At 39.0% G+C, this 13,988-nt stretch overlaps 1 protein-coding gene across 1 annotated transcript; it reads left to right on the top strand.

The window, feature by feature from the left end:
• The first annotated feature begins 1,410 nt into the window (after positions 1-1,410).
• Positions 1,411-13,443, top strand: LOC110643411 (uncharacterized). The gene is made up of 10 exons (XM_021795781.2): positions 1,411-1,948; positions 2,057-2,131; positions 2,761-2,847; positions 10,206-10,262; positions 11,563-11,655; positions 12,135-12,207; positions 12,313-12,388; positions 12,523-12,613; positions 12,923-13,040; positions 13,154-13,443. The coding sequence occupies exons 1-10, from the start codon at positions 1,898-1,900 to the stop codon at positions 13,156-13,158; spliced, it is 726 nt and encodes a 241-aa protein (XP_021651473.2). The 5' UTR covers positions 1,411-1,897; the 3' UTR covers positions 13,159-13,443.
• Positions 13,444-13,988: the final 545 nt, after the last annotated feature.

The raw sequence follows: 13,988 nt of genomic DNA, 5'->3' as shown, positions 1-13,988 counted from the left end.
TCCCATTTCAATCTTCCCAGCATGCCTGCAGGCAGAAAGGAGAGCAGTAGAAGTTGCATGTCAGGCTTCACACCAGCTTCTTTCATCTTTTCAAATACAATGAACTTTTTATCAGTATTGGCCTGCATTCCAAAACCCTCTTTAATCTAATTCCATGATGCGTCATTTACCCACATTCTATTTATGTACCCACATTCATAGGTACTTATTAGAGAATTGATCACAAGAACATTGAACTCAAACCCAAGCTTTAGAAGGTAGCAATGAACCTCCTTACAAAGTTCTGCAACTAACATGTGAATACAAACAGAGAGAATACATGACACTGTTACAATATTGGGTTTGATTTGTTCAGATTGCGTGTTACAAAATAACTTTAGAGCTTTATCTGCACGCTCTCTTGAGCAAATCCAGATAATAGGGCATTCCAAGACACCAAATCCCTGGTTGGTAATCTACGGAAAACTTATTGAGCAAATTCAATGTTCCACGTTTTCCAGAGATATCAACAAGGTCACCACCAAGAAAAAATATTAGAATCAAACACCAATTTTACTGACAATACTTGAATTTCCATGGCTTAAGGACCAAGAATGAACATCCCATAATGCAGCCAAAAGTATGATAAAATCTGGAAAACCACAATCCAGCATAAAAGTCATAAAACAATTGCAATGCCTCACTGGAAAAATCATGCTGGGAACAATTGGATATTGAATTACATTTCCATGAGAGCGGTTCCAATTCTTACATCATTTTTTAGTCCAAATATTAGCACAACTCCATGAATCTGTTATCTAACTGCTAAATCCAACAACTGTGAGCACAAAACTAAAACAGTCACCAGAATTGAGGAATCTGGGTTAATTCCTAGATCTAACATCTCGAAAAACAATTCCAAACCACAGACACTCATTCGAAACAAATCTCAAAATCATCACATTCCATATCACTCTATTTCCTCTCACTTGCTCTTCATCAAAAGTTCTGTCAAAAACATGTTAATCATTCTTTATCTCTCGGCGTTTCATGCACATCTCAATCAATCCACTAACCAAGAATTCATCAGAATCCAATCCATATTTCACAAGTAAACCATGAATCTCTTTCACATGAAACAAGGACGTTATGTAAGAACATTATGAGAGAGCAGAGAGACAAGCAACGCCAGCCAGGTTCACCATCCACACCACCACACTCCTTGATCATCCTGCTAAAGATGGTCAATGAATTTGCATTGTCCCCTGATCGTCAAAGATATAATTGTACTCCACAAAACTGAATCTCTACAATCCATTTTTCTCCAAACATTTTAACAGCGTGTCGGACCACCAACATTTCCAATACATATCCAGAAGGGAAATTTTAACGTATATATTTTCTAAAAATCCTAACTTTAACAGATGCCTACGCATTGACCTTGTCAGTTCATAACCATTTCTTTTCCAGGGGTTCCTCGGGCACGCTTATCGCCCAAAAACCCACGAGTGTCACGACTTCTGAAAGGGATTGTCAGAGTATAGAAATGAACGAAACTATTTCGGAAACTGCAAGAAATTGAATGCTTTTTGTACCATACAATACATGGTTAGAACAGTAGAAAGCTACCTGCATTGGCTGACATCATTGGTCGGCGGAGATACCGTAGAGGGGGAGTGACCGTGGACTGAGCGATCGTACAGTTTCCGCCTCTTCCGGTGACAATTATCCGCCTTGCTTGCATTTACAAATCTTTGAGGGACAAAAGTACCCTCGTCCGTTTAGTGGAATTTCTGACATACCCTGATATATACATAACGCTTCGTCTCTTTCCAAATTCCTTCCTAATTCAGTAGTGCGTGCACCGTTCATCGCGCACACAGAGGGCTCTGGTAGCTGTCTACGTCCAATACGAAGAATGGAAGATAAACCCTCAAGTTCGCCGATGAGCTTTGTTGACCAGATAGTGGTGAGTTTTATCTTCGCGTCTCTATTATTCTGATTGGCTTCTGTAACTCTATTTTCTGTTTTCATAACTTTATTTTTTTTGCTTAATTTTGGAAATTCGGTGATTTAGGTGCCAGGAGACGTGGTTCTTGATCTCTCGACCATGACTAACCAGACTATCAAGCTTGGTGGCGGCCTCCGTCAGGTCTCTCTTTTAGGGTTTTAGTTATAAGTTTTGCTCTGTTTCTGTATTTTGCTTGATGAATTTATGTGTTCAGTCTCGTTTTCTTTTCCCCTTAAAAAAAAGAGATGCCATTTTTGGGTTGTGATAGTGGATGGTTGAGGTCCTTAGGATTTTGTTTGTCATAATCCATATAATTTTTTTCCCTTTCCTTTTTGTATTTTGGCATTCATTCCGCGGATTTAGTTCATGAACTATTTTATATTTCAACAAGTATATTGATGTTGTCAACAACTTTAGACATTACATGTTTCTGCCTAAACACTGTGAACTAAGGTTTTATGGTGTGCAAGTGCTGGTGCCAGCTGTGGATTATGCCTTTTTAATTGAAAAGGGGAAAAAATTCTCATTTTCCAAACATGTGAGTTGTAGCTGGCCTAATTTCCTATTAGCTTTGGCTTTGTCATGTTTAATGCTATCTTGATTTTAAATTATAACATAATACTTATTCTGTTCTTAATCCATTGAAGCTTTGCTATAAGTATAATTTGTGTGGTTATTGCCTCTCCCCCAATCTAAAGAATTAAATAGAAAATGTCTCTGTGCTTGATATTGATGAGCAGATAGTGATATTTGTTTTGTGTATTTTCTAGGATTCTGATGCTATCTCTGTCATGAAAGCTGGGAAATTGAGGTTCTCAAAGCCAAACAAATACTGGGTGGAAAGCTCCCAGAAAAGAGTGAGTGTGGTCATATAGGAGTAAGCTAAGTATTAAATAAAGATTAATTGTCGTTACCTCTTTGTTGATGCTCTAGGAAGCTGTGACTTTATTTCTTTCGTCCTTTTTGAGCATTCTAAATGTTTTGAATATGGATTTTGCTAGGCTTAGTGACTACTAAGGTGAACAGTGTCATTTTTTGGGCCGTATTTCTTCATTTCTATTTCCATCAATTAGCCCAGCCCAAATTTGAAGTGGTAAATTTGGAGTTGATTTAAACTCATTAAAATCATTACAAAATTGCAATTTCGCCAATTTTACGTTGTTAAACAGTTATTTTATCTCGATTTTACATGAATGCAATTTTCTATGTGCGTTAAATTATTCACATGAATTTAACTTGTAAACTCGTATTAGTTGACTCTCAGTTGTGATAACCATGAACTATAGACACCAAGGATTTTTGGTTTTAATATTGTCCATGTTCTTCTGTCATAAATTTAACCATGAGAATCAGTGTGCTACAGAATCTGTGCATTACTGTTGTGCTCTCTCTGTCTCTCTCTCTCTCTTTCTCATTTATTTTCTTTTCCTTTTTGTTTTTCTTCGGGAAGAAGAGAGAGAGAGAGAGAGAGACAGAGAGGAGAGGGAGAAAGGGGGGGGGGGGGGGGGGGGGGTGCTGTTAATTATTATCATGAGAAAGTGGATATAATTATATGGTGTTTTTGTCGTTTGATTGAGATAGTATGCACTATGCCACTAGGGCAGTTATTGGATTTTGTTATGGTGGGGTCAATTCCTTGTCTCTTGAATTTTTATGATGTTGAGAATTGAATGCCTTTGCACTGTGGAATATACACTTCTTTAAGGAAGATGCAAATTCATAATTATTGCACAAGAATTTTTTTAATGGTTATCTTAGATTTGCCCAACCAAGGTTGCCAACTGCAATTATTTCAATGAGGTGCTCAAACATGACGAATGTTTTTCTGATGATATATTTCTTTGCCTTTATGATAATAATATTTTCTTTTCCTCGTATCCTTTCCCCAATGGTGTTTGTTTCTATGATTTTGCTTACAAGCTAGGGTGTCGCAAGGTATTTTGCGGTCGCCAGGACGAACACTCACCGAAGTGGGAAAAAGTGAGGAGTCGCCATTTTAATTTTGAGGGAAATTAAAGAAAACCATTTGCGAAATTAAATTAAAAGAAACCACTTCGAAAACAGAGATTCTAGGTTCGGGGTCCATATACGGGAGGGGAAGGTGTTAGGCACCTCGCCTCGTCCCTCCACGAGGGTAAACAGATTTAACATTATACTCTTTACAAGTTAAAATCAGAAGTTAGGGGGGGTTAGAATGATGATGTCAATCCCTTTGATAAAAGGGAATATTTGATTTTTCACTATTTCAGGTTACCCAGATACATAAGTACACGAGACGACCCTTAGTGAGTTGATGTTGCGTGGCGGTTTTGGTTTAGAGGATTATTTTGCGTATTGTGTTATTTTAGTTTGGATTTGAGAGAATCTGGGTAAAAGCCTCTCCCGATCTCTAGGGATAATCTGTTTAAAGTTTTAAGTGAGGAATCTCGGATAAGAATTCTTCTCCGATCTCCGCATATTTATTAAAATTTGATTTGAGAATCAGATAAGAACTCTCCTCCGATCTCTTTAAGCATTTATTAAAATTTTGATTGAGAATCGGATAAGAACTCTCCTCCAATCTCTTTAAGCATTTATTAAAATTTTGATTGAGAGTCGGATAAGAACTCTCCTCCGATCTCTTTAAGTATTTAAAATTTTGATTGAGAATTGGATAAGAACTCTCCTCCGATCTCTTTAAATATTTATTAAAATTTGATTGAGAATCGGATAAGAACTCTCTTCCGATCTCTTTTTGTTTATTCAAATTTTGATTGAGAATCGGATAAGAACTCTCCTCTAATCTCTTTAAGTATTTAAAATTTTGATTGAGAATCGGATAAGAACTCTCCTCCGATCTCTTTTTGTTTGAATGAGGATCGGGTAAGAACTCTTCGCCGATCTCTTAAAATTTAATCACGATCGTATATCGTAAGAACCTTAGACTAAGGGTTCTAGCATCCGAAGACGCTGAGAACCCGAACAAGGCTTCTCTTAACCCATTGATACCTTATAAGTAGGGAGGGGATACCAGACTGAATTTTACCGATCTCCTATATGATCGCCTTACCAGTACTTTTTGACAGGCAATATTCGATCTCTTTCATTTACTAGTCTGGGATCCGATCTTACCTCGATCCTCCACTATACCAAGTTATCTTCTGAGCTAGTCTAGTGGTTCGACTTCATAATTTTCCTCCAATTTATTATCTAAACTTTTATTATTTTAAAGGAACTCTCGTGTTAGGAAACAGCTACCAACATTTTATCAAACTACCTATACGTTACCCGTGACCAGAACACCTACACTTGAAGTTAATAAAGGCCAAAAATAAATAACAAGAACTGATGAACGAAAGGCAAACTCAAGAGAATAACCACCTTCGTGGAGCTTTTTAACATGACATAAACTTGACGAAAATTACGAGCATGAAAACAAAGAAAATAATAAAAAAAAGCACTTGTTAAAGCAACAGTCTAGACGCTCACCTGTAGGGAGTTGAATCTGTTGAACTAACTATGGGGTCACAAATATAGTAGAGCTGCGTGCTAATAGTCTGGGGACTAATGCTTGCCTTGAAATAAAGAACACCAAGTTAAAATGCGGTCGAGCCGAAATGACAGTAACCGGGTTTGAATGAGATTGAGCTTGGAAAATAAAAGTGGATATAAAGATGATGAAGACAAAACTGAAACTGAGAGATGGGATCGCAAAGTAATGAACAAACTGAAAATAAAGAGTTTCAGTGTCCAGCACTCCTTCAACGGGAATACTTTAGAAAACTGGTTTCTGAAGTTTCCTTATTTTGAAAGCTCAAAAATGGCAGAGTAGCAAGACTGAATTAAGTTTCAGAGCCTTTCCACTATAATCACCACCCTTTTTTTTCGTCCTCCTGTCCAACAGTAGTGCATGCAGGTATTTATAGGGAACGGGTGCTCCCAATGAAGAGTCAGGATTTTCTCTGAGGGAGATGGAAGGTTTGGATTTTAAAGGACATGATCTGATGCCTGAGAATCGAAGAGAATCAAAATGGAGGGCTGAGATCCTATTCAGAATATTTGTCCTTTCTCTTTTCTAATCCAACGGTTCAAAATCTTCTTGTCAAGGGAGATCCAAGGGTCGGGAATAAAAGACGCCGGTCTTGTCGTCTTCTCTTTGATCCAAGGGCTCCGGACTTGTCCTTACAAGTAAGATCAATGGTGGAGATCGAGATGTACAAGACTGTCACGACATGTCCTAGTACCTGTCAGCAATGTGGGCGATTCTGCAAATGAGGCGTGCGGTGAAGATTTGATCTCGTCTGCAACGCTTTAACTACCTCGGCTCTAATTATGACGACAGTTATTGGAAGTTGTCTCATTCTATCTTCGCTTTTCGATCTCCCATCCCTTCCGACCTTTCCACCATGACCTTTTCCGATCCTCATGCCGGGCCCCTCTCCTGATCTCTCCCATTCTTGAACCTTCTCCTTTATCTGGGCTGATTCAGTCAAAGCATTTATTTTTTCAGTTACCGAGGCATCCGCTTCGATTTCCGCTAGTAATAAATGCTCAGACCCTCTCTATATATGCCTTCAACGGGGAATTTCTCTCACATTTCATTTCTTCCTATTTTCATTTTTCTCTTCTTCTGTTCTAGTTTTCCGGTAACATTATGGCTATGGTGACTGCTTTTGATCTTTTTCCGACTATTCTCTTTGCTCCTCGACTGAAAATTTACGACCCCGGCGATCAAAAAATCATGATAATCACATCTGATGACAGTGAAAGAACCGGATTAATTTACCGCTCAAGATCGAAAACATCAATCGCACTGATCTCGAGTCGATCTACCGATATAATATGTGAATTGATTTCGGGCGAGAAGACTGCTAATTTCCCTCTTAACATCGGTGACTGCCTCTTGAAGTTCATTTGGCTCCTCACTACATCGGGCGTCCCAACTGCAGCTCGGTTCTGGTCGATGACATCGACGATGACTCCTCATCATCATGAGAGTCATAGTCACTCCATCTGAGCTGTACATCTATCCAATGCCTATGGCTGGCTTTCTGATCAGACACATCTTTTGATTCAGCCACGAGACTAAGCTTTGACATAGGTCCTTACTAGGTAGAATGTACTGCCGATCTCTAGAGATCGCCCAAATGATGTAATCTGACCTTTAAAGGATGTAATCCGATCTTTTGAGATCGCCCAAATGATGTAATCTGACCTTTAAAGGATGTAATCCGATCTCTTGAGATCGCCCAAATGATGTAATCTGCTCTTTTGGAAATGAAATTTTATTTTGACAATTATCATTTTATTATTATTGCATTGGTTATTTTTCGATCTCTAATGTGCATATCCAATCCGATTCCTAATTGAATAGCCCTTAGCCGATCTGTAATTCTAAACACCTACCTTAATTCGCCGATCTTTAACTAGTCCATCTCCCCTTATTTATTTATGGAGTTTCTGGAATGTTCTTGCGACGTGTCAGAAAAGCTGGCGAATTCCGCTAACCGATGCGTCGTTTGAGACACTGTGAGCATTGAATGCTCAGACGGGTATGAATAGGGGAAGGGTCAGCCAGTTGCTCTCTTATGTCATTTTCAGCATCTCGCGAGCGATTCCAAAATTCTCTCATTTCTTCAAGTTCTTCTGACACTGATCACACTCCTGTAAGGGTTTTGATATTTCTCTTAGTTAAATTTCTCTCTTTTCTTTGAAAATAAGTAGCGCCGAGGGTCAGAGAGCGGCGAGCCCCCATTCCGTTCATGTCTCGTGGTCATCAGATGAAGTTGAAGTGGTCGGACTAAGCGGGCAATCTGAACCTCCTACGACCTCTGTTTTAGCCCGTGGTCAAGCGGCACCCTCAAGACGAATGCATTCCTCAGGGAGAGAAAACCTTCTCGTGGATGAGCTGCCATCAATCCTTCAAGAAACCGATCTGCAGTCGATTAGCCAAGAATACAACCTTCGGACTGACTCATACGAGCTTATCAGATGCCATGGCGATCTCCGAGCCAATCACTTCTTTGAAGAAAATGATGCGATCATGATATACGAAGAGCAATTAAAAGCCGGGCTGCGGTTTCCTCTTGATGACTTCTTCAAACGTTCTGAAATTCGACCAAGTATGTATAGCCCAAGTACATCCGAACTCGTAGCGGATCCTGGTAGCCTTCAGAGGCCTCTGCCGAGCTAAGGGACTCAATCTTACAGCGAAGGTGTTCGCTGAGCTACATAGGCTCACTCGTCGAAAGGACGATGAGTACTGGTTCTTTCAGGCGAAACCGCATTGTGGGCTCTTTACCGATCTGCCCTCCTCACTGAAAAATTGGAAGAATCGCTTCTTTACTCTGAGGAGCAAGATTCCGAACGGTTTTGAGGGTTTCCCATGTAGCTGGCTGCATCTGGGCCCATCACTTCCGAAGCATATCGCCCTGAGTAGGGAAGAGGGCGCAATGGTAATGGAGCTAAAGGATCAGGCGGCCACTCAGAAGTTCTCCTATTTAAATGCGGTGATGGCCGAACTGCACCATTTGATGATGCGGCTGATTACCGGTGAAGAACGCAGGCTTCAGCTCTCTGACCTCGGCCTCGGTACTTTCTATATCTCTGGTCTCTAGGCCTTAGCGAACTCACTGACTTTTCTTTGTGCAGGTATGGGGGGCAGCGAGGCTTCCAAAGAGAGCCGAAAGCGTAAGAGGGAGGTCTCCAAGAAGGTGCGGGAGGTGAAGCGCGCCGAGGCCTCACAGACGCCAAGGCATGATTCAGAAGATGTGCGGGGAGGCTCGTCCCGACCCTCGGGACCACCGATCCCTGAAATAGAAGTGGTCCGGTCTCCTCCTCGACAAGAAGAGCCACCGCCCCCACCTGCTCCTTCGAGTGCGGAAGGTGGTCCTTCCCAACTTACTACAAGGACCCTTTCCCGTGGCGCCCAAGTCCTCATTCACTCCTTGGAGAAGAACCGATATGTACGGGAGAACCGGGGTTTGGCAAAGGTTCTAGGAGCTTCCATATGCCTCCAGGAGGATCGGCACAGGCTGACCTAGAGCAACATCGATGATCTCCTGGCCCAGACGATGAGCTTGAGTGTGGAGAGTTTGGTGAACCAGCACATCATCAGGGAAAAGGCTCATCATTTGAGGCAGGAGATCCAGAAGGCGGGCCAGGATGCAGCTTCCGCCCAAGCCCAACTTTCATCCGCCAGGGAATATATAGCTGAAATTGAGGGACGGATGAAATTCTATGAGGATAAATTGGCCGAGCAGGCTCATGATCTTGAAGAAGGTCGGGCGCTCTGAGTTGCTGATGTCGCTCGCCTCACTGAATAACTTAGAGCCAAAGAAGAAGAGGCAGTAACGGGGGAGGCCGATGCTTACGTGAACGCCCACGGGGACCTTTTGGCCGAGCTCAAGAAGCGTTATCCTGAGAAGGACTTTTCCTGGATGGTGGACCTGGCTCCCCAAGACGAAGAGGAGAGCGAGGAGGAGGCTGAGGGAGATAGAGAGGGTGAGCGAAATGTTGAACAGGCTGGGGGTGATCCTCTAGCCGAATGACTTGTATTTTTTTACTTTGAAATGAAATGAAATTTTCTCTTTTGTTTGATAAGATCGGAAAGTATCTAAGTTGTGCAAGCGCCTGATTGTTTGAACATATTAGAACACCAAACTTGAAAGCGGTTATTAATCTATGTATGAGAGGTCGGAAAAACATTGTAAGCATGAGATTGGCTGAGAACAAACACCGAACGAAACTTAAGATTATTAAGATTGAAAACCTGATTTGAACACTTAAGATCGGAAGCACCATTAAGCCGGATCGAAACCTTAACTTTATTAAACAATTATCCACAATATTTATAAAAGGGAGATCGGAAATAAGACTAAATGGCATGAAGACCTAATGTTGGTTTGATTTTGTTTGACGAGAGATCGGAAATGTGATTGACTGGCAAGGAGATTTGGTAATTGGTTTGAGAGATCGGTAATGAATTGAACGATATGGAGACTTGGCATTGGTTTGATTTCTTTGAATAGAGATCGGTAATGAATTGAACGATATAGAGACTTGGTGTTGGTTTGATTTCAAAGTCTATTGATTTCGGAGATCGGCCAAAATATGGTGTCGACATAGGGTATAGACTTGGATTGTATTATTTGTCTTATTTGTTTCTCACATTGCTTTGAATAGTTTTTTATGTTTAATAACCTAACATGGCACTCTCTTGCTTATAATGGTCCAGTACGTACCTTGCGTGGGAGACAGCGTTCTTGGAATTGTGGTAGACTCCAAAGCAGAAGTAAGCAACTCAGTATGATTTATGTTATGAATTTTGGTCATGTTAGTTTCTTGGCGCTATTTTTATTCAGCTTTGTGAAATAACTTGTTTATGTTCTTTTTATACTAAGTAGGAAGATCATGTTTCCTATAAAAAAAAAAAAAAAAAAAAGGAGGAAGATCATGATAAATTTTGTCATTGACAAGCTTTTACAGGTTTACAACTCTGGTAGCAATGGTAATTGTTTTCACCTGTTTTAAGAAGAATTACAGTGATTGTAATGCAATAGTTGAGAACCAAATTGGATGTGATGAGGTAGACATAACCAGAGCCTCAATTCAAAAGATTTATGTTAAATTCCTTTTCTTAATTCTCTGTTAATTGTTTTTCATTTCCTGGAAAATGCATTTTAACCATAACTTGAGAATACAATTGACTGCAAAACTTGCATAAATTTGGTAGACTACCCATTCATAGGAAACCAGTGAGCTTTGATAGTCCTTGAAGAGTTGAGTTATTACTAGTATCTAAACTTATAAAACTTGTGGGAGAGCCAACTAACTTCCCTGTAGACTGAAGATAAATTAAACAGACAAGAGTGGACAAGACTAGTAACAACAAATTGGTAATCCATAATTGAGTGAATTTTTGAGTCAGATGATTATATCTGCCTTAAAATGGACTTTTGTTTACTTGCATAAGATGGAATGGGCCTTGAATTTTCACAAGAATTTGGTAAATTACTTTCAAGAAATCCTGAAGCAATCCTTAAACTATCCTAACAAGAATTATGGACCACATAAGTTAAACGATTTGAAGGTGCCGTAATCTCATATAACCTGCTTTAATCCAGAAGTCCTCTCTCTAAATTACTTCTATGCAGTTCTTTCTATTCTGGAGTTATTTCCAATTTGAATCTCATTTATCTAAGATTAATCTTTAGGGCATTTCAGTATACTTCGTAATGGGTAGTAGTGGCCCTTAATTTTGCCTTTGCATAGCTTGCACAATTTAGAACTGCTTCCAAAAATTTGACATGGCGTGGGCTAAGTCTGCCCTAAAAGCTTGGGCGAGAAGTTATTTTCAGACTGTTTATTTTGTTTTTATATGCATTTTGTGGATATTAGTTTATGATCCACCTTTGCTTTCTCATTTTCCCCCTTCTTCCCATTGTGTAAAATGCTCATTCTATATATTCTATTATGGCCTCATACCAGTTGTCTACATTTTAATACTGGTATTTACATCAATTTTGCATTTTAGTTTGAAATTTGAACACTTGATGCACATGTTTTGACTTTTTTTTTTTTATTATTTGCAGAACTTTCTTGTAGACATAAAAGGACCTGCCCTGGCATTTTTGCCTGTGCTTGCATTTGAAGGAGGCACTAGGAGAAATATACCAAAATTTGAGGTGCATACCATGTAGAGTGCTACATATTCATTAGTCACAAAGATGATGTATATCTTCTTTTTTTTTTTTTTTAAATTGTATGATGAGATTTGTCAAGACTTTGAAATCTAGAGATCCTTTAATAATCACATATCATTTCTATATCATGGATTGGAACAGTGAGTTCTGCTTATTATAGTGGAACTTAATTTTAAGAAAATTCTGTTGTTGAATTATGAAACATGCCCTTCCAGAAACATTCACTCCTATGAAGTACATGTCATACGGATTCAAAGCATTCAGTCCCATAAATCAAATGTGCAAGTGTAGTAACACTAGTCTTTACTACCTCAATTATTTCTTTCTACATGCGTTCATAAATCACAGGAAACAGAGCAACTAAACACATTAAGCCAAATTGAAGAAGTTTGCATTCTTCATCTGTTGTTATTTGTACTGTATTTCTCTAATGTTTCTTTTGTTAATGCTTCTTGGTACAGGGAGGCACTTTGCTTTACGTTCGGGTTGTGAAGGCAAACCCTGGGATGAATCCGGAATTGTCTTGCACTGATGGTCGGTCACTTTACATGCATTATTTGTATTTTATATAAATCTGGTGTTTGTTTTTTTCTATTACGGACTCTTAATGAGTCTCTAAATTTTATTTGTGATTTATAGCCAGTGGGAAAGCAGCAGAATTTGGTGTCCTCAAAGATGGCTACATGTTTGAATGCTCAACTGGTCTATCAAGAATGTGAGGCATCTTCTTCCCAGTTTAACTTTTAAGAGAAAAGCAAAACATTGTTGTAGCATTGTTACTATAAAAACAAGATTATGAAGCTAACATCTCTCTCTTTTTGTTGTATTGACCTTTCATTTATTTTTCAGGTTGTTGAGCTCACCAACATGCCCAGTTCTTGAGGCTCTTGGCAATAAGCTCTCCTTTGAGATTGCAGTTGGCTTAAATGGCCGCGTTTGGGTATATTCTATGTCCAGTACTGTAGTTTCTTTTCAATCTCTATTCATTGCCCCCATTCTCTCCTTATTCTTTGGTCTAGTTATCATCTATCCCTTTTGGCATGACGTGTCATTTGAGGCCATGTTAAAGATGACCTCAGGACATTATATGTGCAGCCATTGTTGTACAGTTTTCATTTTTTCCCCCTCAAAACTCATTGACTTTATGTTAAGAGTGGACAACTTCAAAATGTTCTAAAATATTTTTTCTATGTTGCAGCCATTTTTAAATATGACCTTTTTTTTTTTTTTGAATTTCTTATTAAACTAGGTGAATGCCACCTCCCCTTCAACAGTCATTATTGTTGCAAATGCAATCATGAACTCAGAGACGTTAAGTGGGTTGCAGCAGAAAATTATGGTGGATAGACTGCTTCAGAAAATTCAAAGTATGTTGAATACATTTTTAATTCTGTAGTTGCCCTCATCATAACTCGTAGTTTTGTTCCTGTCATTTTTAATTTCTTATGATTTTACTTTTTTTTTTTAATCCTTTCTCTAGCATGATTAGAAAACTGCAGACATTGTACCTCCTGGATGGATGCGCCTTCTTCATTACCTGCAGAAGTTTGAAAACACCAAAATTTAACAGTTACCAGCACATGCCTTACCGCTGGAAAAGTATCATGACCACTTTGTAATTCTTAAGGTGGGAGGGTATTTTGGATTAATTCATAAGGCTTCCCAACCCTTTTCCCTTTTCCCTTTTGTGGACGCTGGAAATGACCTGTTTATGATTTTGAGTGGAGAAGTAAATGAACCGATGAGGACAATGATGCCTTTTTGGAGCCATCTTGTCAATTTACTTGAGCTTTTGATTTAAAACAACTCTTTTTTGAATAATGTACATGGTGGGAACGAACCAATAATTAAACTGGACTCGTCCTTATGCTTCTAGTGGCAGGCATATAATTGATTTTCATAATTATTGAAGCCTTATAATGCCTAACGTATTCAACTAAATGTGATTAATGCTTGAATAATTATTAATTCAAGGCCTCCACGTTGCCTGCTGTTATTAAGTATTTATTGAAGAATCCAATTTAGTTGTCCATTTATGTTCTCACCACAAGGCCAATGGGTGCTGCATTGCACTATATGTATGTGTGCTTGGTAGATATCATTGGCATCTGCTAGGCAGCTTTACTAATTTTCAGCGTAAAAACAACAAACATAAATATGAATATTTCCCCTTCTTTTTAATAAAAAATTATTTATGGGTATGATTTGCCTCTTGATTTTTCGAATTAATTTGTGTAGGTTTGGTGATGAAAACAAGCTAATTTTATTATGGACCAGTTTACATATTTGGCTTGGAAAATTTATAAAATACTCAA

Source organism: Hevea brasiliensis, chromosome 17, assembly GCF_030052815.1.
Source record: "Hevea brasiliensis isolate MT/VB/25A 57/8 chromosome 17, ASM3005281v1, whole genome shotgun sequence".
NCBI lineage: Eukaryota > Viridiplantae > Streptophyta > Magnoliopsida > Malpighiales > Euphorbiaceae > Hevea > Hevea brasiliensis.
Note: the sequence above shows the minus strand (reverse complement) of the source record. Positions and strands in the feature narration are given on the sequence as shown.

Bases quoted from the DNA above. Each gene is read 5' to 3' on its own strand.
- LOC110643411 (XM_021795781.2), top strand. From the start codon at position 1,898: ATGGAAGATAAACCCTCAAGTTCGCCGATGAGCTTTGTTGACCAGATA. The intron at 1,949-2,056 runs GTGAGTTTTATC...TCGGTGATTTAG, and splicing joins GCTTTGTTGACCAGATAGTG to GTGCCAGGAGACGTGGTTCT. The intron at 12,208-12,312 runs GTCGGTCACTTT...TGTGATTTATAG, and splicing joins GGAATTGTCTTGCACTGATG to CCAGTGGGAAAGCAGCAGAA.